We start from the raw sequence: 24,853 nt of genomic DNA on the forward strand, positions 1-24,853 counted from the left end.
AGGAACACCAATCCTGAGCGCAGGCTTTAACCAACCTTTCCATCGGCCCCGCAGACGCGACCGAGGGCCGGAACCGGGACCGGCGGAGGCACCCATCACAGAGTCACAGATGTGCGCTGGCGACCGCTAGCTCCGCGAACACGTCACGCCAGCCCTCCTGCTCGCTGCTGCCAGCTCGCTCTCCACTCTCCGCATTAGGAAGTCTCTGCTCCTCTCGGCAACTTTTTTATTTTTTTAGTCTTTTCCTTTGAGGAATGCTGGTGCCTCCTTCCCAGGAAGAAGGTAAAGGGGGGGTTCTTTCTGAGGACTGTTCCGGCCCCGGAGAGAAAGTCAGTCTCTTGGTCCTCCGGCGTTACAAACAGGAAGGAGACAGCAAGCCTCTGATGACTGGTGGCCACCTTCTCCCCCAACAGAGAGAAGAAACTGGCCAAGGAGTGAGGCTACACTCAGACCCCTGGACACAGTCAAGCCTACCTAATGGCCCTGGACGCCCCACCTCCGTGAGTCCATTAGTGCCCTTTCTGAACCGAATGCGGGTTGGGTTTAGGCAATCAGATTACTGCAGCTTTACAGCAAGACCCGACATCAAGTGGTGCTGGTCCGCGGGCTCTAATCCCCTCCGACACTGTGCTGAGGCTTCCGGGTCGCCCACCTCCCAATCAGGTGACTTGCTGGGATTTTGACGCCCATGCCCTTGAATGTATAACTCAAACTGCGAAGAACTGACATCTTCACAGAACTGAGTCTTCTTGTCCACAAAAGAAAATCTCTCCCCGTGTACTGGGATGTCATTAGAGGCTTACGCAATTCGCAAGCAAGAGGCCACAGTCCGCAGAAACTCAAAATACGCAAAGAATCCATTACAAACAGCGGCAGACAGTGCGCATACAAATACACACAAGGCAGGTGCAGGGAACCCTTTGCCCACCCTGTGCCCAGCTCACACGAGAAGAGCCTGTTTGGACAGGCCGGGCTGTTTGAGACCCTTGGAAACCCCCTTATCATTCCTAGAAAGAAATCTTTCTGAAGGGGCTCTACGGGGCAGCTGCAATTTAAAGACCCCAGAAAAAAGCCAGAGGACATGGGGCACACACGCTGCCATCAGTCTCAGCCACTAAAACGCACAGACTGTTAACTGATCATGTTTTCAGCCTGTCCCCTCAAAAAGCTTTTTCCGTTATTACTTTGAACAGATACCAGGGTGGCGCGGGCAGGATCACAAGAGATAACCAGCCAGCAAGGGCTTTGAGGAGAGAGAGGGTGGCACACCCACCAGGATTAGGGTTATCCCAGCTGCACCGTCCATCTGGACAAGGCCACAGGTCCGTCCTCTCCACCATGGCGAGTCTGCGTTTGCTTACTGCCTCTGCTGAATGATGTCACCGAGCGCCCCATGGTGGCGAGCATCCACCCCGACACCAGCAGCCCCCAGCCAGCGGCAGCACTAGCCGGACATCAGACGAGGGGGCAGACACTGGACACTGCCCAAAGAGAGTAAGAAAATGAGGACTTGGTCCAAAGAGAATGGCCATGTGGTTAGAAATGGCAGGTGGACACTCAGGGAGAGGATGTCCAGCACGTGTGGCCCGGGGGCAGTAAGGACATGCCACACCCTGCAGCGGAGGGTCAGGATCTCCGAGGAGGACCGAGGCAGCTCTGACAGCAGTTCCCAGGTGCAGAGAACGTGGAGCTGGTCTCGGGAGACGCCCACCCTCAAAGTCTGCAGGGTCTACCATCTTCGTCCATTTCTTAGGACGTCTCCACGTGGAGGTGCTTACGCCGAAGATTAGGGAGGTGATGCTGACACCTTTGGTCCTCTTCCTCACCTCCCACACCAGACCACCGCAGCCTGCGTGTCTCACAGCCTAACCTCTGTCTCCTCAACACTCTACCAGCCCAACTCCACCTCCCACTGGTCCTCAGCTGGGCAGGCTTGGCGTTCCACCGCAGGTGACATTTGGCAACATCTGGAGACAGCATTGGCTGTCATACTAAGGACGGTATGAGGGTTGTAGAGAGCAGGGGTTCCGCTAAACACCGTACAGTGCACAAGACAGCCCCCCAACCAAGAATGTCAACAGTGCCAAGGTGGAGAACTCCGCTCTAGCCCAAGGCCATGGCCTCTCACCTGGATTCCTGGACAGCCTTTCACCCCACGGTTTCCTCTCTCCCCCTCCCCCTCCATCCTGCAGACAGCAGCCAAAACGACCCACGGAAAAGCCAACTCTGATCTGACCATGTTCTCCCCAGTGGCTTTTGCAGACTCTGAGCAGGCCCCCAGGGCTCTGTCCGGTGAGCCCAGGCCTGCCTCTCCCTCCTACCCCCCTCCCTGCTCGCTCAGAGCCCACTCTCCGGCCACAGCCACTGGTCTGGTAACCCCTGAGACCACCAACACCCTCTTGTCTACTGCCTCTGCCTGGGACTTCCCCCCACCTCCTGCTTTCTTGACCTAACTCCCTCCCTCGAACCCCAAACTACTCCAGATGCTCCGGACCCTCTGGCGTGACCTGCACCCACAATGCAGTGCGAGCCGTGTGGGCCTGCAGCTCCTCGTGGGCCCAGCTCCCTGGGGGCCCCTGGACCAGGTCCTGCTGCCGCTCCAGCCCCCCTTCACCACTGCCTGGACTCCTTGGACATCCACGTCGATATCCACATTGACTTCTACGGCAGGTTGAACTGTGTCTCAGAAGAAGCTATGCTCAAGTCCTCACCTCTGGCACCTTGGGGCATGTTCTAATGTGGAACCAGGGTCTCTGAAGATGCCATCAAGTTACAGAAAGAACACCAGGAGAAGATGGAGATGGAGACAGGAGTGATGTCTCCATCAGCCAAGGACTGCTGGCCACCAGCAGAAACAAGGAGAAAGGTCCCGAACAGATTCTTCCTTCAGTGCACTAACCATATTTCCCCATGTAGAAGACACTCCCATGTAGAAGACGCACCTTAATTTGGGGGTCCAAAATTTGAAAAAAAAAGAATGTATTACATAAAGTTATTGAACTCAAGTTTTATTCATCAGAAAATTCATACAACTCCTCATCACTGTCAAAACTCCCATCAATGAGCTTGTCCTCGTCTGTGTCTGATGATGAATCACTGTCTTCCTAGATGGCATTTGAAATGCCACAACCGCTTTATAAGACGCACCCAGTTTTTAGACCCCGAATTTTTCTGAAAAGGGTGCGTCTTATACATGGGGAAATAAGGTAAATGTTTGTGTTCCCCAAAACTCATATGTTGAATCCCGACAGTCCAATGTGATGGTATCGGGGGGTGGGGCCGTCGGGAAGAAACCCCAATCAGACGAGGTCATGGGGTTGGGGCTCTCATGCCCTTCTAAGGACCACAAGGCATCGTACCCCGTCTGCTCTCTGCCATGGGAGGCTGACATGAGAAGTCGGCCAGCTGCAGCCCAGACAGGGTCCTCAGCAGAACCCGCCTTGCTGGCCCCTGATCTTGGACTTGCACCACCCGAGACTATTGAGAAACGAAGGTCTGTTGTTTCTAAGCCCCCCAGTGTGTGATATTCCATGACAGCAGCCCCTAGCTGGCCGGGACAAGCACCCAGAGGAGCTGAGAGGGGAGGCACGTCTGTACACAGCTGCCCTGGTTGTTACAGGACTCCCGGGGGACTAACGTCCCTTCCAAGCTTGGCTCAGTCCCCTCGCTTCCTGAAGTCCGGGCGGGCCCTCTCCTCTCTGGGTGGGCAGAGAGCTCCAGAGAGACTGGGCCTCTGCCAGTTCTCAATCAAGTGCAGCCAGTCCCTTAATGGCTGGCTTCTCCCGAAGAGACCACCTCTCAGTTCTCAGATATTCTGGGTGGGCCAGTGATCCCTGCACACAGATAATACAACCTGGAAGGTTGCCAACCCAACCATCTCATCCTTGTCTGCTCACACGGTGAGGAACTTGCAAGCAAAGCCCTGGCTGGAGTCAATGTCACTCCTGAATCAATTAACACAGCACAACACAACACTAAGAAAAAAAGGAGGGAGAGAGAAAAGGGAGGGAGGGAGAAAGGGAAGGAGGAAGGGAGAGAGGAAGAGAGGGAAGGAGGGAGGGAGCGAGGGAAGGAAGAAGGAAGGGAGCGAGGGAGGGGGGAGGGAGGAGGGAGGGAGGGGGGAGGGAGGGAGGAAGGAAGGAAGGAGGAAAAGGGAGGGAGGAAGAGAGGGAGGGAGGGAGAGAGGGAGGGAGAGAGGGAGGGAGAGAGGGAGGAAGGAAGGCAGGGAGGGAGGGAGGGAGGAAGAGAGGGAGGGAGGGAGGGAGGGAGGGAGAGGGGGAAGCACGTCCTTCACTGCCTGCTCCTTCGGGCTCGAAGGCTTCCAAGTTTCTTTAAACTGCGTGCTGGCATACGACGGTCCCAGTGCCCCCCCCCCGTTGGTTCCTTCAGTGCCCGGGAGGTGCCAGCTGAAGGCAGTGACCGTGGCAGAGCTCTCGTCTCCTCACTTGACTCGGCCCCTGGTCCCATGCCAGCAGAAGCCGAGGTTATGTAAGCAGATCGATGGCTGCTGAGGGTGGAACGGCTCCCCCGCTGCATGCGGCTGCGAGCGAGTCAGTCAGTCCCCCAGAGTGTGGAGCGAGTGGGACCAGGGCTCCGTGAAAAACGGAGGTCAGGTGAGGGCACTGAACACAGCATCCAGCACCCGGGGGAAAGGCTCATGGAGCTGTGACCTGGGGGCGCAGGTGGGGGGTCCCTAACAGCTCCGGTCAGGACTTTCAGAGGACCGCAGAGTGCCTGGGGATCTGGTGCCCGACAGCGACCCGGGTGGACTGAGGTTGCTGCCACACAGGCAGGGGGCAGCCAGGGAGGCTGATGGAAATGAAGAAACCACCTCTGTGCCCCGAAACAGTTTCTTAAACAAGGTACGATACAACCACGAGGTAACATGTGCCCTTCAAAAATACGTTCTTGAAAATTGCTGAAAGCCTGACCAGGCGGTAGCACAGTGGATAGAGTGTAGGACTAGGATGTGGAGGACCCAGGTTCGAGGCCCCGAGGCCACCAGCATGAGCACAGACTCACCAGCTTGAACACGAGGTCCCTGGCTTGAAACGCAAGGTTGCTGGCTTGAGCAAGGGGTCACTCACACTGCTGTGCCCCCTGGTCAAGGCTCATATGAAAAAGCAATCAATGAACAACTAAGGTGCCGCAACGAAGAACTGATGCTTCTCATCTCTCTCCCTTCCTGTCTGTCTGGCGCTCTCTCTCTCTCTCTCTCTTGCTAAAAAAAAAGAGTAAAAGAAAAATGCTGAAGGACGTGGGAAAATATGTGTAGAAAGCAAAAGTCCGGAAGTATGCATAGACACACACATACATGCACACGTAATTGTGTCAGTACCATGTTGTCACGTATCCATGTGCAGAGCCCACGCTAAGGAGGAAAAGCCCACGCACATACAAAGACAAATTGCTAGCCGTGTGATCTCGGGGACATGAGAGGAAAAGAAATTCTTCATTTTTCTTAAGTTGTTGGGTTGTTGCCGTTTTCTAACAAGCTTTCATGTCACATTTAAAACTGAAGGTCAATCACACATTCAATGCCTGCTTTGTTCCAGGGCCCCACTAGCCCTCACCACCCACGGGAATCCCCAGTGTGCCCAGGAGAGAGGACCACAGGCCAGGGAGGGGGCGGGGGGAGGGGGTGGGCGGGGAAAGGGGCGGGGTGGGGGCGGAGCTGCTCTCCGGGAGGCCCTCCTCAGACCCACCTTTACCTGGGAGACCTGAATCCCTCCCCTGCAAGGAAACCATTGTATCATTTCTGGTCCTTAGTTGCCATCACCCCTAATACATTCAGTTTTTACAGAGGACAAAAAAAGAAAACAACAGCAATAAAAAAAAATTAAAAAAAAACCCTAAACTTACAATGGGTGAGAGGCAACGCCTCAGATGATATAAGGCAAGTAAGTATAATTCATTCCAAGTCGGGGTATGATTTCTAAGGGAATAAAAACTGTACTTCTTGGTGGGCCAAACCAACCCAACCGCTGTATGCGCTGTGGGTACAATGCAGCTGATTTCCAAAACAATGACTTCCGGGGAGACCAAGACCAGGATGGCACCACGAGAGCCTGCACCCCAAGGACAGGCCCCCAGAAGAAAGCCAAATCCTCACCATCTGGGGGCCAACCTCAGTTTGAGGGGGATCTCAAATTCAATTAATCCGCACTGCAGTCCAATCTGCATGCCCCCAGGGAAGCCCGCCGAGCCCCAGGGGGCTGCAGCTTTGCACAACAAGGGGAGAGACACGGAAAACTAATCATGTTCCCACCGAAAGCTGCACAGCAGAAAACGGTGGAAGAAAGCTGAAGAATAGTCAAGACCACTGGTTTTCACACGTGGGTGGAGACACATTAGCCATGCAGGCAATCAATTCAGTGCCTGCAAACCTGCATATTTTTTTTAGTGAAATACATTCGTTCAAAATGGACCGGATTATTAGAACAAAAAATGTCAAAGGGTGTCACATGGAACACAGGTGAGAACACACACAACAACAGCAACAACACACCCACCAAGGATCTGTCTTCTACTGGTCAGTTTCCCTCTACAGAAAGTTCTGGAACTCTGTGTCCCAGACAGAACAGGAGACTCCATTTTAAGTCCCAGAACAGTGTGACCCAGCATCACCCCACAGTTGGTAGTAGTAACATTTGTGGAATCCAGTGAAAACTCTGCCTATGATCACTTTGGCCGCAAAGCCCCGGAATACCCCCAATCTAACTCCGCAAGAGAGGAGCAGTCCAGACACAGGACCACCTGCTGCCCACCCGGTTGGGCCGTCCCCCAGATCTTGACCCCTGTAAGCCTTCAGGACCAGCCCCTTCTAACTCCCTTCACTTCTCCTCTGGACACGCCCAGTGCTTCTGGATTAGAGTCCAAGTCCTGTCCTCGCTTTCTGCAGGAACATGGATGCACCCACGTATACTGGAAGCCCTGCCAGGAAACACGCTCCTGCCTTTACAGCCAGACAGCGGCTGCGCCCGAGCTGTGGTCCACGGATGAGGACGGTGAGTATGCGCCCAGCCCCCCGACATCCCAGGACGCCACCGCACAGGGCAGCTTGCTCCGGGAGCTGCGGGGAAAGACTCCGGAGCACGCCGTCCGAGGCTTCAGTCGACGCTGTGCTCCATTCCAGCTGAGCGAGGGCGGCGCTGCCCACGCATGCACCGTGGGGTCCCCAACCACTAAACAATGACGCATCCCTGTGTTCTCCCACTGGGTGTCCTCTCACTTAAATGAAATGCCTCAGGTTAAAACGTGCTGTCACTGAGTTGCACGGAAAGCAGCCATGTTGAAAACTCGCGGTGAATGCCGAGTTCGAGTTCGTTTGTGCTGCAGGTGATTCATTCGCTGGAAGTCCTCCTGCCCCGCCCTTTGTAGAGACAGAAACCAGGGTAGCCGAGTCACACCTGTGAGGTGGATGTGAGGTGCGGCTTCCGTTCCACGAAGGTGACTGCGGGGGACACAGCAGCCACTGGACCCTCCTCCCAACCCCCAGAGGTCACCCAAGGACAGCCAAGAGTGTCAGAGAGCATGCTGACCTCTGAGTCACAAAGGAGGCCACCCAGGCCGTCTCAAACATCACAACAGCCAACAAAGGACACCCTCCGGAGACAAATTTAACCCTAAGAAATGCAGGGCTTTTCTTCGTCTTCTAAGCCAGTGGTCCCCAACCTTTTTTGGGCCACGGACTGGTTTAATGTCAGAAAATATTTTCACGGACTGGCCTTTAGGGTGGGTCGGATAAATGTATCACATGACGAAGATAAGTGTCAAGAGTGAGTCTTAGACAGATGTAACAGAGGGAATCTGGTCATTTTTAAAAAATAAAACATTGTTCAGACTTAAATATAAATAAGACAGAAATTATGTAAGTTATTTATTCTTTCTCTGCAGACCAGTACCAAATGGCCCACGGACCAGTACCGGTCCGCAGCCCGGAGGTTGGAGACCACTGTTCTAAGCAAGACGATTCACAATTGTGTCTCCTTCCAACAGAGTACAACTTAAAGGGTGAAAGCAACACAAAAGCCAGGGACCCGTGATGGGAGTCCTTCATCTCGGAGGCTGGGAGGACTCAGATTGCAAAGGAACAAAATACAAAGTGAGCAGCAGTGAGGGGACAACGTTTCAAATAAACCTCCCTCAACCGGGTTGCAGATGTGGGGCTCCCGTCAAGACTGGAACGTCACCGAGGTCACTCGAGTCTTACAATAATCTGCCCCCCCCCCCCAACCAGATGCTTTCACATGCAGGAGGGAGGCAGACTCAAGCCCACACTCCGTAAGGTAAGAATATATCTAGAAATCTAAGATTACCTCCGGGCTCAAAACATCCCTGTAATTTTTACCTATTCTTACCACTCCCCACGTCCGTTAGCCTAACATGCCGCAGGGTTTGGTAGTAAAGGCACTGGGCACGTTGCTAATTTTAACCTTGGGACAAATAAGGCGGCTTTGGGCAACAGCACGTTGCCAAGATCCTGAACCGAAAACGTGCATGTGCTCTGTCCACAGATCACCAGTTTTTACAACAAAGCCACACGAAGACGGGGACATGATGCTGAAGAAAGGAACGGCCCTGCCAGCCAGCCAGCCGCGCCCCTCGGAGATGACGGGCTGGCGGGACCTTCTGCACGTTTAGGTGCCCTGGTTCCCCGGTCACGGCAGCCCCGAGGCGCCTCTGACTGAGCAGGAGTTCCAGACCAGACCGCGAGCTCTCAAGCTGGAAAATCACTTTCCTAAAACCCTTTGGAGACCAGAGCCAGAAAGATGTTTTCCGAAATGACATTAAAGAACCATTAAAAGGGGGCGGTGAGAACGCAGGCGGGTGGGTGAGCAGCTGAGGGAGAGCCTGAAGGAGTCACTCTGAGGAGGGGGATTCTTCTTTGACAGAATAAGCAGGAGCCGCCGCCGCGCACAGCCCGGCTCCGTCTCAGGGAGTCTTCCCGTAGAAATACCAGAACAGGGGCGCCCGAGAGTCTGCAGGTCCTGTGGCTGCTCTGGGGGCGTCCTGACACCTCCGCACCAGGAGGGTCCATGGGAGATACAGGCGTCTTTCTCCCCAAGGGCCACAGGGCGACAGCAGGTCATCACAGGTGGTGAGAAGAGCAGGGACACGGAACGCGGATCCCTCGCCCCCTGCACAGGTGTGCGATGCACTGAGGACGAAGGCTGGGCGTCGCCTGAGGTCTGACTGACACCCGGGGCGCCGGCCGACCCGGTCCCCTACATCTGCCCAGGCACTGAGCTCCCTGACCACGCAGTTCGCATCAGCTTCCCCGTACCCACGCGAAGTGAATCCAGAACCTCTCCTTGCCGAGGCGCAGACACAGCAGGGTCAGAATGTGCAGAGGGAGGAACACGCCGGAAGCACGGTCACGTTCACCACAAACACCAGCGCTGGGCCTTCCGCCCCCCGCTAGGCACCGCAGGACGGGACGTGCAGCGGGCTTCTCCCAGCCGGCAGGGGGCCCTGCAGCGCACAGTCGGCCTCCAGCATGGCCGCGGCGGCCAACAAGGGCTTACCTTCACCCTGACGGTCTGGTCCGACACACTGCTCATCATGGTGCTGATGGACCGGAACAGCTGCAGCAGGGACTCCATGAAGTCGGCCTCGCCCTTGTCCTCGTACAGTCTGCAAAGGAACACAGCGCTCTGTGGGCCGGCCTCACACCTCGCCACCGTGGGCCCCCGCGGCCACAGCCATGACAGGGGCTGCTTGGGTGACACGTTAGAATTTGAGTGAACGCTCTCAACACCCCTGAAACATGGATGGGGGGTGACTCGGGAATCAGACTTTTCTGGACTACCTGGCTATGGATAAATGCCTTCACCTCCAAGAAGCAGATTTTTAATCATACTATGTATTACTTTTCTCATCATAACATAAGACACTTTATAACTCTGAAGAACAGAGAAACAGCTGGAAAGGGAGGGAAGGACATAAAAAGAAAGAAAGGGCGAGAGGAAGGAAGGATAGAGAAATTGAGTTTCAATTCTACCCTAATGAAGTGATATCATTAATATTTCTGGTGTATTTCCTGCCAGGATGTTTAAACCTGTTATTATCACATAATGGAATCACGAAGACACTTACTTGCCTACATTTTACATCACCTTACAACCACTTGAAAATATCAGAATAGTAAATTTAAAATTACTGTGTTTGAAGAAATGATAGCATACGAATCTATTCAGCATAGAATCGGTGCCGATGGGAAAACTTTCAAGAGGTGGAGCTTACGCAATAAATGATAAAGCTATGCATTGGTTACATGCATGCAAATATGTGTTGCCAACTGTAAATGAGTCTCATCTGTACATTATTTATCCAAGCGGCTGTGTGACTAAGAAACAACGCATCTGCATTTTAAAATGTAGCGACTCAAGACATTTTATTAATATCGACAAGTTTTCTGCCTCATTAAAAAGTATACCATCCCTGTAAACTTGTGTACAACAGAAAATTTGGTAAACTAAGTGATAATTAATTACCCTAGAGGTAATCTTATATTTAAATGAGTTCCACTGCAAAGCAACAAATTCTGCCTGACACGGGAAACTGCCACGTGGTGCATCTGTTCTGCAAAGGGTTTTCCAGACAGGTGTCGGTTTCAAGGGCGCACAGAGCCGTGACCAGGGCGGGGTCCTGAACTCCCGCCTCCAGGTGGCAGGGAGGTGCTGGGCACAGGGAGGCGAACCCCACGGAACATGCACTCACGCTGCCATCTCAGGACATTCACCAATTCCTACCACCCTAGGGGTTAGGAGACTCGATCCCCCAAATGAAAGCCTCTGTCAAGCAGAGTGGAGCGATTGCCAGTCTCCAGAGATAATGAAAAGAGTTTGGAAAATACCAGAAAAGGGGCCCCAGATACCAGCGCCCAGTCACTGTTGAAAACCCCAGAGAAGCAGGGGCCAACCAGGGCAGACGGAGGTGGACGGAGTCCACAGGCAGCCTTGACTCAGCACAGCCTCTGGGGAGGAGAGGGGTCAGCCCAGCATCCTCCGCCTGCCTCTGGGGAGGAGAGGGGTCAGCCCAGCGTCCTCCGCCTGCCTCTGGGGAGGAGAGGGGGTCAGCCCAGCGTCCTCCGCTGCCTCTGGGGAGGAGAGGGGGTCAGCCCAGCGTCCTCCGCCTAAAGGAGCAGGGGGGTGGATGAATCGTCTCTGAGAAGAGGGCACGTCACCTGCAGCTTCTACCCTTTTACTCATGCCCAGCCCTGCATGTCAGCAAAAATCACTCAGCACAGCAGAGAACCGCACCAACGGCCCCACCGGAGAGGGAAAAAAAAACGATAGAAACAGGCCCACAGGCGATCAAGATACTGGAGTGGGCGGACAAGAATGTCTAATAAATACAATTATTGTGTTTTAAAATCAAGAGGAAATAGTAGAGAAAGGGAAAGATGGAGGGAATAGAAGACAAATGAAAAATGTTAGTAGAGAAAAAAAATCAAATGAAAATTCTAAAACTAAAAAAGCATAACATCTAAAATGAAGAATTCGTGATATAGGTTAAATTTACATCAGACAGAACAAAAAACAGAATCACGGAAACGGAAGACAATCAACGGGAAATTAAACAGGCAAAGAGATGGAAGACACCGCATGTGAGAGACGCACCGGGCGCGATGAGATCTAACCTACACGTGCAACGGCCATGATTTTCCCGTGTTAATAAAAGACACCGGTCCAAAGTTCAAGAAGCTCGGACAGTCCGGCACAGCGAGTCCAGTCAGTAAGAAAGCAGGACACTCCCTGGCAACGTGCAATGGGGAAACTGAGGCAAATGGCCGAGCAGTGAACAGCCAGCAGGTTGGTCCTCTGGCACCCAGGACGCCAGAGAGCAGCTGGTATAAAGCACCTTAGTCAGGGAGACGGGCAGCAGCAAGCCAGAACCCACAAACCCGTTTTAGAGCCAGACCTAACCCAAGACGGAGGTGAAACGAACCAGAGAAGACCCCAAAGCTCCTCATACCAACATTACGATAAAAAACTGTCCCCCACAAGGGGGACAAATGCCATGACACTTCTGGATTGGACCCCATTAAGAACAAGACACCCCTCCCCACCAAGGGCAGAGTCAGAATTCAGTGCCACACACCTGGGCGACCTCTCTTCCCCCCACCCTTGGGTACCCCTGAAACCCCAAGACCTAACTGACCACACGCACTCAGATGCATACTTTTCCCTTCTTTTTTTCATTTTTTTTTCTTAATTGATTGATTTTAGCGAGAAAGGAAGGGAGACAGAGAGACAGGAACATCAATCTGCCTCTGCATGTGCCCTGATCAAACTGGCAACCTCGACGCTTCAGAACGATGTGCTAATCAACTGAGCTCACCGGCGAGGGCTACTTTTCTCTGCTTTCCCAGGGGTGCCCGAGCCCTGTCCTTTCTTTTTCTCCACTCAGATAAAAAACTTGCTTTGTCCTCACTCTGGTTCGTCCTTGACATCTTTCCCGAAAATCAAGAACCCGGAGGTCTCCTGACAACGCAAAAGTTCCAAGGACCGTGCCAGCCACCCGAGCAGAAGCGGCGTGGTAACAGCAGGATAAGTCACGAGCGAAGGACCCTTATGCAATCCATTGGAAAATTGCTAATAACCACAGAAAAAAGAGAAAAGCTGTAAGAGCGGCCTGAGGAAAAGAAAACACACCACTCCCTTCAAAGATGTCACAGAACCTCTGCGGGTCAACTTCCCACCAGAAATAACGGAGACCAGGAGAGGGCGGAACCCCATCTGGAGGAAGAAAGTGAGGCCCATCTAGAATTCTCCATTAAGTGGAAACACTCTCCAACCACTAGGATGAAATATAGGCGGTCTGAGCAGCTTTCTGTGACGGAAGGCGGGCCTCCAGACTGCGCCTCTGACTGCATCGGAGAAAGCAAACAGTCCCTGGCTGGACCCACCTTGAGGTGGAAGGAAGGAGAGGAAGCCGGAGGAGATCAGTGCGTCGATAGGTGAATTAGCACCCAGTCACCATTCCTTGCTTCACTTAACGTGGTGTGTATGCATTAACAAGGCATGACAAGACCTCGGTCTATAACCCGCCTCCCCCTTCCCGTACCCAGGAAATGATAGGAAAATGACAGGTCTCTGACAATTTATTCATGATCAATAACTACTTATGCACAAAGCCTAACACCAGATGACAGGTGCAGACACTTCACAATGGCACCCAAGACAGAAAGGGGAACACGGTGAAAACGAGCTCAGTCATTTGATTCAGAAGGTCTGATCAGGAGGTGTCTGTGTGCCGGCTTTCTAGTTAATGTGATCCACCCACGCAGAAAACACGGGCAAACGGAATCCGGCTAGAAGCACCCCTGGCTGTTGGGAATCTTTCCTGGTTCACCGGGAACCAAGTATCTTCGGCCGGAGTTTGTAAACGGCTGGTCTCGTTTCAAACCAAGATGAGCTTTCGGAACTAAACACCAGGTATACAGCGAGGGTGGGCTTCCTCACCTTCGTGTCCAAAGCGTCACCTCTTTGCTCTCTAGAAGAATGCTGAACCATCAAATGATCCTGGGATTTTATGAGCTCCTACACTATATGAAAATACAGCAGACCGTTTTTGAAAGATGAAGGAAGAAAATAGACCTCCAAAGTTTATTCCAACAGCAAAGAAAGGGGAAAAAAAAACAAACAAAAACCACTTGTGAATTCTAGCTGTGAGCCCAGTTGGGTTTCTTGACAGGTAATAATACACATGTCGCGGTCAAGAAAATGAGAACCCTGGTGCAGGGCACAGGGCTGCCTTCTCTTCAAGCAGCCTATACGAAGTAGAAACACCATGGCATCGAAAAAGAACATCTTTGAAGATCCCAGGTGAAAAACCACTGAAATGGGGGGGGGGGGGGGAGGGAGGAAAACAAAAGGACACTAAGAAAAGCCTTTGGCCTTGTCGTCCGATCAATGGTGCCCCACACAAGCAGAGACCGTGTTCCTTTGGCTTTATGTGCACGATGGTGCCCACGACATTGGATTCTGAGTACCTCCCGTTTTCCCTGGGCCCTCCTGGAATGGGCGGACCACATTGACTAGAAAGCGGGCAAACAGACAACTCCCTCCGGCAAACAGCAACATGAAGAGGAAGCAGGCAGGGACAAATGAATGTACGTCCACACTGACTCAGGTCCCTGTTTCCGGAGTGCCGTGCTTGGGAGCGGTGACATGTGTCCCCTAATTCTGAGGGACACTGGTTCATGAACTCTCTCCCTCTGTGCTTAGAACTCACAACAAAAACATCAACCTCTACGAACCGACACGCACGGCACCACCCCCATGCGGTCACCCAAAGCCACATCCTCCAGAGACACAAGCAGCGTGAGCCATTTCCAACACCCTCTCTGCCCTCTTTCTGATCCCCTCGGGGGCCGACTGAAAGTTCTCTGGTTGTAACATAGCTCTGAATCCACAGATAATCTAGACCAAAATGTATCAGCGTCCTCTGTAACGCAGTGAAGTCCTAAACGTACTCACTTGCTCTATCAGGTTCACACACCATTCACAAAATTCACCCAGATGGCACGTGAAACGTCACTAAGCAAAAGCAATGGAATGTCCACTCGACAAAGCCGTTTCCTGCGTGGGAATCTCTCTCTGGAGATAAAACATTATTGAGGCTGAAGAAGAGAAAGGAAGGAAGCCCACCATCTTCCCGAGAGAGGCAACTTGACGTGGTTCGGCTTTTCCTTGTGGCTTGTTTAATTCTCTTAGTTTTCTTGGAGCTATTTGTTATATAAACACATATGTACTGTGAAGGAGATCAGGACTCTCGGTATACACCCTGTGCTACATTTGAGGCATTGTCAGTACTTGCAGGGGACAATGTGGAACTCACTGTCTACGTGGAAATGTCCACGACTCGAACCTGGGAACAGGGCTGGCTCCCCTGTGTGCATCTCACTGCCTGTCACAGCAGAAGGGGGCAACCTCACCCCCGTAGAGCAATCTGTCCCAGCTCCATCATCACAGAAACCGAAGAAAGGAAGAACAAAGAGGAGAGGAAGAGAAAGAAAAAAGGAAAGAGGAAGGGGGCAGGAGAAAAGAAAGAAGGATTTCCCAGAAGCCTCCAGGAGAGCCCGCCCCAGGCGGTACCCACTGGTTGAACAGCACCCGGGAGCGCACGATGAACTTGAAGATGTACTCCAAGGCCTTCATGGCTCTATACAGCTGTTCGTTGATGCCGGGCTTCTCGGCGTTGTCCACATAGTTTCGCAGCACCTTCGTCAGCTTCCTGTCCGTAACAGAAACACGAGGGAGTCAGCTCTGGAAATCACAACAGCTCGGCTGCGAACCGGGACAGAAATACAGTCCCGGGGGGCTGTGATGTTCACTGTGGTCCCCACATGTCGGTATGGGCACATCCGTAAAAAAATGCATTGTAAACTGATGGCAAGGGACCCCGTACAACAACTCTCAGAATGGTGAGAGCTGAGTGATTATGGAGAGAGCACGTTCTTTCTCTGTTGTAGGGGTTTTTCTGAGCATTTCAATGTAGGATGTGATTTACTCCTCACAACAACACTGTCAGGCAAGGAGTGGGTATTATGACCCCTAATTTACAGGTGAACATACCCCCATTTGGACAGGTACACTAGCTTTCCCAATATTAAATAAACGGATCAAAAAATTTTCGTTAACAGTCCAGGAGAAGTACAAAAAGTCTTTGCAAAAAGACCTTAAATTGAACATGGTCAGTAACTGGAAAACTCTGGCACAACATTCTATGTTATGTGAATTTTACCAAAAATTTTTAAAAGGCATTATGTAAGGCAGTATTTGTTACTGGAAGCCACTTCAGCAACCCCTAGTCCATTTTCTAAAACTAGACTGTTTATACTCAATATAAAAATTTTACAACCAATTTTTCAAATAGGAAACAGTCTTAATTTTTTAATGAGTTTTCTAAGAGCATTTATATAAAAGACTATAAACAACATATGAGATTAACATGGGTAGCACAGGAAAAGTTTTGTTGTTTTTTCACACTTTCTAATAGGATTTCACACATTTAATTGTAAAAGCATAATGATAATCCTTCTCTTAAGAGTCTATGTCTCTATAAATTATGATCTAAAAACAGTAACTCCCTAACATGAAAACATGTAAAACCTTTTTACATAAGAGAAGCTTATATAGTTTATGACACACCAAAATTGGTCAGAATTATTTTTAAATCTTCCATACCATTACATAAGTGGAGACAGTTGGTACATACTGAAAGTTTGATTTTAATTCACAGCTTCAAAAATTAGATAAGGCACTTAATTCATAGTTTAAAAATAAAACGCTATTACAAGTAAAGGAACATAAAAAATTGTCTACTCCTCTGTAATTAAATTAACCAGAAATTTCAAACAGTAGTAAATCTGCTAAAGCCATTAGAGTATGTAGGAAGTTTAATTAAAAAAAAAATAAAAAGACAAAACAAACAAACAAAAAACTAGAGTCTCAGAGGCTATGGCCTGGTATATCACAGGAAAAGTCTAGATCCATAAAAAAAAACAATGTCATTAATAAATAATTACATGCAAATTAAGATAACAGGAAGTAAACAGCTTGCCTAAAACATCCAGATAAATAAGGTGGTCAGGCACCATGTGGAGAAGCTGGAATTTTGCTGATCAGATTAACAGCTAGAACATATTTGGACAATAAAATGGCAATATCTACTGCAAATAACACTATTCAAAGTCTTACATACCAGCAATTGCGCTTGTAACTTCTATAGAAACAGTTACAAATATTAAAGGACGTTTATTGCAGCAGTGTCTACAAGAGTAGGAATAGATAAACAATGCCAATGTCCACCACTTGAGGACTGGTTAAATAAATTATGATACATCCTTCCCACACAATAACGCACAGTTAAATACAAAAGGTGGGGGCCTGAGGGGAACACACCGCAGCACTATGGATGTGGAAAATGGCCAGTTATGGTGTTTCTTGCTTCTCAAAGGAAACAGCAGCTACAGACCAGCAGGTATGGGGGGTGCTCTGCCGTTCACATTCTCTCCCAGGTCATTCTTTGGTCCACCTGTGTGCCTACCACAGAGGTGGCTGGGATTATGTTAAACTATAGATTAATTTGGGAAAAATATATATTTGAGCGATATTTTATCTAATTAATTCTTTTTGTGTGTGTGTGTGACAGAGACAGAGACGAAGAGAGGGACAGACAGGGACAGACAGACAGGAAGGGAGAGAAATGAGAAGCATGAATTCTTTGTAGCAGCACCTTAGTTGTTCATTGACTGCTTTCTCATATGTGCCTTGACTGGGGGGCAACAGCAGACCAAGTAACCCCTTGCTTAAGCCAGCGACCTTGGGCTTAAGCTGGTGAGCTGTGCTCAAATCAGATGAGCCTATGCTCAAGCTGGCGACCTCGGAGTTTCGAACCTGGGTCCTCCGCGTCCCACTCCAACGCTCTGTCCACTGCACCACCACCTGATCAGGCTAATGATTTAATTCTTTTAAAATTTCTTTCAGCAATGTTTTGTAATTGTCAGGGTGGAGGTCTGACCTATCATTCATTAAATGTAATTCAAGGCGTTCAAAGATCTTAGTTTATAATCCAGTAAATTATATTGTACTCTTAATTTCACGTCGCAATCATCTGCGTATGTACAATAGAGTTTTCTGTATTAGTTTTGGACCTAAACTATTCTAAGTTTACCTACCAGTTCTGGTGGTTTTTTTGCAGGGGGGCGGGGGGGAGGGGGGAGCTTGTCACAAAGAGATCCCGTAGGGTTGTGTATGTACACAATGACCTCATGAAAATATAGACAGCTTTACTTCTTTCTTTCCGACTGTTACACTTTTAGTTGTTTTTCTCCTGCTTCACTGTTCGACTTCCAGTATGATAATCAGCAGACCTGAGAACACACACCCCACCTTGTGCCCAAACTTAGGGGAGAGGCTTCCAATCGGTATTAAGGGTGAGCTGTACACTTAGGTTGCCGTCAGAATGAAGAGATTCCCCTCTAATCCCAGTCTGCTGAGAAGTTTTATAATAAGTGGATGTTAGATTATGTCAACTGATTTTTCCACATGATGGAGACTTAACAACAAAAAGACAAAGCCACTCGAACAGGGGAGACCCAACAGAATGTCCTGCAGTGATGGGAGCCCCCTACACCTCAGATATCCAGGCCACACCGAGCATCAGTTCAGCGGGAGGGAAGCCGGAACCAGCTCCGGGAAAGACAGCTCGCTGGACAGAATGAAGCCGTCTGCTCGCTTTTCTGGAAGAACGGTTCCCAAGCAGATGCCGCCCTTCCTTCCCACCTGGACCAGCACTGGTCACTCAGATGGGGCCCCAGCTCCCGAGAATGACCTAGGCAAAGGGCCTCTCTATCACAGTTGGGGCCCATTGCCTATGGTCATCTTTAATTTCTTCTCTTGGGGGTCTTTCTGAAGAGATGTTTAAAGGTCTCAGTCTTTATCAAGGAAAAGAGGTAAAAAAAAAAAAAAATACTACCAGGACAATGGACAAGCCTGGGCCTTCGAGAGGGGGAGGGGAGACACTCCAGAATTTCCTTGCAGACACAATTTCCTGCCACCGTTTGGTTTGATCCGAGGCCATCACAAGGATCTCTCTCCTTCGGTGTTTCCAGGTGGAAACACTCAGGTTCAAATAAGCATCGTTAGTTTCTGAAAACATGATACCAAGACGCATCTCCCAAAATGAGACTTTCCACTTCAGCAGATTACAGAGACTGAGTGAGAGAGCACTGATTCCCGACTCAATTTCACCGGCACCGAAAGAGAAGACGGACTCTCTGCCTCCGCCACTGGCTGGCCGCAAAACGCCCGCCCTTCCTGCTGCAGCCCCCCCCCCCCCCAGCCTGCTGCGCATGCGCACTCCTTCCCCGAAGGCACCGCGGGCGACGCCCACGCAGGACCTGGACGGCAGTGTGCCACGTGGAGTCATCGTTCTGGTTCTCAGAAATTAGGCACAAACTCCACCTGGAGAAGCTCTTTGGCCACATTTCAAGAACAGAGCAGAGTCAGGAAAGGGCCGCACAGGGAGGCCACGCCACATTCAGGGCAGCGTGCAGGCCACTTCCGACACCTGCCCCGGGTTGTGTCTGCGTGGCGATGGCAGGATGGGGACACTGATCTGCCTCCCCACTAAAAGGAACTGCCCCAGGTGCAGGCAACCTGGGCAGCTCCAGTGTGCTGGGAAGTTTTATAATAAATGGACCCTATATGACAGGGGTCCCCAAACTTTTTACACAGGGGGCCAGTTCACTGTCCCTCAGACCATTGGAGGGCCGGACTATAAAAAAAACTATGAAAAAATCCCTATGCACACTGCACATAGCTTATTTTAAAGTAAAAAAAAACAAAACGGGAATACAATATTTAAAATAAAGAACAAGTAAATTTAAATCAACAAACTGACCAGTATTTCAATGGGAACTATGCTCCTCTCACTGACCACCAAGGAAAGAGGTGCCCCTTCCAGAAGTGCGGCAGGGGCAGATAAATGGCCTCAGGGGGCCGAATGCATCCCGTGGGCCTTAGTTTGGGGACCCCTGCTATATGATGTCAAGTGCTTTTTTTTCTCTCTCTTTTTTTTTTTTTTTTGATGGAACAAAATGTTTTAAACCATTTTTGTGGGGGGGCTACATTTTAATAAAAGTAAGCACAAGAACTCATCCAACTTTGCTCTCTGTGCTTCGGGACAGCGCAGCGCTCCGCCCACTCAAGGGACCACCCACTAAACAGGCACTCCCGACATACCCGAGAGACTCCAGGGGCAGGACTGACCATGTCAGACCTCTGACCCCGCCTTCCCAGCTACCCACCGGCAAGGACACGGGCTCCGACCCAAGCATGGTCATGGCACAGGTGGGAGAGGTGACCCAATTTAAGGACACTAAAGAGATTCAGTTCAAATGACTCTACAGTGGACATTCTTGAAGAAATTATGCCAAATCACTATGTTGTACACTTGGGACTAATACTGTATTTTTTTTTAATAAATTATTTAAATCTCTTCTCTCCCTGCAACTCACACGATTAAAAGTGTGAATAAATGTCAATGAGCCCCTCTGTGAGAGACAGAAGGTAACTCATCACAGTAACTCTAATAATAATGCAACCTCATACCAGCCTGGTGCTTTTCACAGGGTCAGAATTTATTCCAAGCCGGTGGCATATGAAAACTCATTAAAATGCTCAATAAATCTACACCTGTGCCCATTCTACAGCTGAGAAGGCTGAAATTCAGAGAGGAGAACACCTTAGATTTCTCAGTGACAGAGCTTTAATTTAAGCCCAGGTGGCCGGGCTCCAGGACTGTAGCACCAGGTGAGCAGCTTCTGTGGCCCAAACATGGCACACTCCCTCGGGGGGAGGGGAGTTTACAAGACCCACAGGGGCCCCCATGGGGGCTGTGGGGGCGGGGCGAGAGCAGCTGGGTGGGCAGTAAGACTCCAAGTTAGTCACAGCAGAAGCTTCTTCAACCAAAGGAAAGGCGTTTTTTAAAGAGCAAAAAGAGGCCCTGGCCGGTTGGCTCAGCGGTGGAGCGTCGGCCTGGCGTGCAGGGGACCCGGGTTCGATTCCCGGCCAGGGCACATGGGAGAAGCGTCCATTTGCTTCTCCACCACCCCCCCCTTCCTCTCTGTCTCTCTCTTCCCCTCCCGCAGCCAAGGCTCCACTGGAGCAGGGATGGCCCGGGCGCTGGGAATGGCTCCTTGGCCTCTGCCCCAGGTGCTGGAGTGGCTCTGGTCCTGGCAGAGCATCGCCCCCTGGGGGGCAGAGCGCCGCCCCTGGTGGGCGTGCCGGGTGGATCCCGGTCGGGTCATGCGGGAGTCTGTCTGACTGTCTCTCCCCGTTTCCAGCTTCTAAAAAAAAAAAAAAAAAAGATATGCTGAAAATACAACACAGAATTCTATCCCCACGAAACAACCAACGATCCCCAAATAGGAACACATGTCCTCATTCATTCACCAGGGCTCACCGGGAAGCCACAGCACAGAGGCACCTGGCCCGGCACCTGCCTCTCAGTGCCGTCGGATGTGAGCTCAAAATCTCAAAGACAAGTAGAAGAAGTGGAGAAAAGAAAGGACTCATTCCAGAATGTTATGCTAGTTTACTACATGCTGCTTTCGACAAGATGTTGAGTTCTGCTAAGAGGGAAACAGTAATGATAAATGTCAGCCCCGCCCAGGGGTCGGGAACCTACGGCTCGCGAGCCAGATGTGGCTCTTTTGGTGGCTGCATCTGGCTCGCAGACAAATCTTTAATAAAAAAAAATAATAACATTAAAAATATAAAACATTCTCATGTATTACAATCCGTTCATTTCCTACCGTTCATGTTCATGGTTGCAGGTGGCTGGAGCCAATCACAGCTGTCCTCCAGGACAACACCAAATTTTTATTGGATAATGCCTCACGTACGCGGGTCGTTGTATGGCTCTCAAGGAATTACTTTTTAAAATATGTGGCATTCATGGCTCTCTCAGCCAAAAAGTTTCCCGACCCCTGGCCCAGTCAATTAGGAGTTTCGAGGAGGGGAAGGTACATTTGCAGACAAAAAGTATACAAAAGAGACACTAAAAAACAAACACACTGGACAAAAAAAAAAAAAAAAAAAAAGAAAGAAAGAAAAAAGATTTGGTTTTAAAACAACCAAGAGAACTTACGTGTAGGCTAACGTGGCGCTGAAGTGTTTCTTAATGTACGTTTCCAGAACAGGATTAAAATGCTGAAATTTCCTATCGGCAATGAGTCCAATGATAAACACCTGTGACACGGATCAATATTTTCATTAGCAGGATAATGCCAACCCTTCTGGAATCTTCACCCAAATCCTATTCGCCGGGTGACTCCAAGAACACTACAGTTTGTTTGTTTTTTCAGACAGAAGCCGACGGTCAGCCAGGTGACCTCATCTCAGCCGGAAACTTCCTTTGCCCACGGACAGTGTTACTGAGATAGAGCCTCCAGCGCGGCGTCTGTCGGCTCTGCCGGGGTGTGCACGGCTGCCCAAGCCGTCCCGGTTACCGTGCTGGGCGCCCCCACCCGGCCTCACAGGCTGCGGCATGCCACTGCGTCCTGCCGGCCGAGCAGAGGAGAAGCGGCGGCCTCTTACCAGAGCATCGAACACTAACGTGTCGAAGGTCTCACTCTCCGAGTTCTCCATCATGATGTTGAACAGGGCGTCCAAGGTGTCCTGGAGAAACTGTGGAGACGGGCCAGGGGACAGAGTGAGCTCGGCCAGCCTGCCGAGCTGGGAAAGTGGTCAGTGCTGGCCTGGCTCTCACCCTCCCCTTTGCTAGACACCCCCCCCCCCCCATGACGCTCTTGACCTTAGAGATTCTCCCCAGCCTGCGGATGCACAAGGTACGTGACATTAGAACAGAGACACGGGGGACGCGGAGTCAAGCAGCAGGACTGGTAGCAGTGGGGGGAGGCCCCACATTCCCGTCCCAGTGACGTTAGAACAGAGACACAGGGGACGCAGAGTCAAGCAGCAGGACTGGTAGAGGTGGGGGGAGGCCCCACATTCCCATCCCAGTGACGTTAGAACAGAGACACGGGGGACGCGGAGTCAAGCAGCAGGACTGGTAGCGGTGGGAGGAGGCCCCTCATTCCTGTCCCATGGGACCTTCCCAACCTGCTCCTGGTTTCTGTCAGTCTAGTGACAAAGAGTCAACAGCTACCACCTTGTACCATGTCCCACCCTTTCTGACTATAACATCTTTGCAAAGGTCAAAACTCTGCTGTCTGCAGACAGTTCGACGTCACTGCTGGAGAGATTCTCCGGGTGCCGAGCTCTGGCTCGCCAAGGTTCACCCAGAGTCCCCGCAGCGGGACCACCCAGACAAGTGACAGCATCATAGCACAGAGTGGGACAACAGCGAGCTGTGACCTTGCCCATCCGGCTATCAAGCTGCAACTGAGAGAAGGGAGTTAAGCATGGGGCAGGAGGTCCCTTCCACGGGGCTACAGGAGGACTCCTCTGGAAACCCCGTCCCTCTAAGACCATCTGTGGGACAACCAAGGTCACCGCCTTCATTGTCCACCAACGGGAGGCAGTAGCTTTCACTACATAACCCAGCACCTTTCTCCACCTACCAGGCATGTCATCTCTCTGCTCCTGGTGGCAGGTGTACAGAAGGGCGGCCCTGGGTCAGTGGAAATAAGCTCCAGTCCATCAGGACCCTTAACTAGAATATAAGGAGCCTCCCCTACCCCAAGCAAGCTGGGGACCCCTCCAGTCCTGGCTCCTGGTCTCAGCCATGTGGCCTGGGACAAGTTGGTTCACTCTCCAGCCCTCCAGGGCACCCAGGATACGCTGGCCGAGGACGTCAGGCAAACGGAGCAGGGGATGGACATAGTGGTGGCCCCTTCCCGGCCTGAGTGGTCCCAGCATGCGCAGGAAGCAGAGGTAGGTCAGTGAAGACCAGGTCCAGGGGTGAGCGACCGGATTCGATAGCCGATTAGATCAGGGGAACGGAGAACAAGACAAGAGGGTCCTTGACATCCCCTGCTAAGTGTGACAATGGGGCCACAGAAGTACAACAAATTCCCGGTGAGACCCGGGGAGGTGGAAACGACCAGGGACAAACTTTCATTAACTGCGTGCCTTCTCACATGATGTGAACTCATGTGCTCAGCGTCTAGGTGACTCGGGGAATTGACAGAGCCCAGGGAAGAGGAAGATGCAGTTAGCGGGGTCCCACGGCAGTCGCCAACCAGGACCCAAGAAGAGGATTCAGACTGGGAGGCGAGCGAGGCTATCGCCCAGTGGCTGTGGAGGCGAGCGAGGCTATCGCCCAGTGGCTGTGGAGGCGAGCGAGGCTATCGCCCAGTGGCTGTGGAGGCCAGCGAGGCTATCGCCCAGTGGCTGTGGAGGCGAGCGAGGCTATCGCCCAGTGGTTGTGGAGGCGAGCGAGGCTATCGCCCAGTGGCTGTGGAGGCGAGCGAGGCTATCGCCCAGTGGCTGTGGAGGCGAGCGAGGCTATCGCCCAGTGGCTGTGGAGGCGAGCGAGGCTATCGCCCAGTGGCTGTGGAGGAGAGCGAGGCTATCGCCCAGTGGCTGTGGAGGCGAGCGAGGCTATCGCCCAGTGGCTGTGGAGGCGAGCGAGGCTATCGCCCAGTGGTTGTACAAGGGAGTCTGAAACATGGTGCAACCAAATTAATCTGCACCGACGCGGACCACACTGCCATTTAGTTAAGGACACTTTATGTTATTAATTCTTACAGAGATAAGACAAGTCTCTTCCGCAAGCCCTCTCGGGCAGGGGCAGCGCTAGGGCAGTGCCCGGCTGTAGAGACCCTGCTCCGGAGGCTCCCTGAGCACAGGACTGGGTTATCGTCCACCCACCAACCAAAGGGAACTTACAGAAAATGGAAATGTATTTCCTTAAGTGCAAGTCAACTGGGCAAATAAGAGACAAGAAGAGCTTAACACTGAAGAACATTTCAGAACCACCCACAACCAGCAAATGAGGAATTGGATGACCCTCGTCTGACGGTCCTGCCTTACTAAGATTTGAGAGGACACCTAACATCTCTCCAGAGCCTGCTATGTGTGAGTCAAAGAAACAAGTTCAGGGTCACAAGGGAAGAAAATGGCCAAAACAAGGCTCTAGCGCTCTGGTCCAACACACCACACTCCTCCCCGGGTCACCTGCAGGGGTTCTGGGTGAGTCCTGAGCCAGGGCCGATAACAGTGGTCAGGTGATGACTGACCGCTTCCCCTGTGGCAGACACAGCTGTCACATCTCACTGGACCTCCACAGTGACCCTCTGAAGAAGGCATTCTTGCAACCCCATTTTACCGCAGGGAAAGGACTTAATGAGGTGCTTGAACGTCCGTCCATC

The 24,853-nt window shown here is 51.4% G+C and overlaps 1 protein-coding gene across 2 annotated transcripts in view; it reads right to left on the reverse strand.

The window, feature by feature from the left end:
• LOC136384597 (dedicator of cytokinesis protein 1) overlaps positions 1–24,853 on the reverse strand; it is a 432,442-nt gene that overhangs the window by 310,469 nt on the left and 97,120 nt on the right. For both annotated transcript variants that reach the window (XM_066354964.1, XM_066354963.1), the window contains exons 20-23: positions 22,116–22,205; positions 21,667–21,767; positions 15,109–15,243; positions 9,528–9,636 (exon numbers count right to left, since the gene is read on the reverse strand). In XM_066354964.1, coding sequence (XP_066211061.1) covers positions 9,528–9,636; positions 15,109–15,243; positions 21,667–21,767; positions 22,116–22,205 — 435 coding nt within the window. The remainder of the gene's footprint in view (positions 1–9,527; positions 9,637–15,108; positions 15,244–21,666; positions 21,768–22,115; positions 22,206–24,853) is intronic.

The sequence above is a fragment of the Saccopteryx leptura genome, chromosome 13 (genome assembly GCF_036850995.1).
Source record: "Saccopteryx leptura isolate mSacLep1 chromosome 13, mSacLep1_pri_phased_curated, whole genome shotgun sequence".
NCBI lineage: Eukaryota > Metazoa > Chordata > Mammalia > Chiroptera > Emballonuridae > Saccopteryx > Saccopteryx leptura.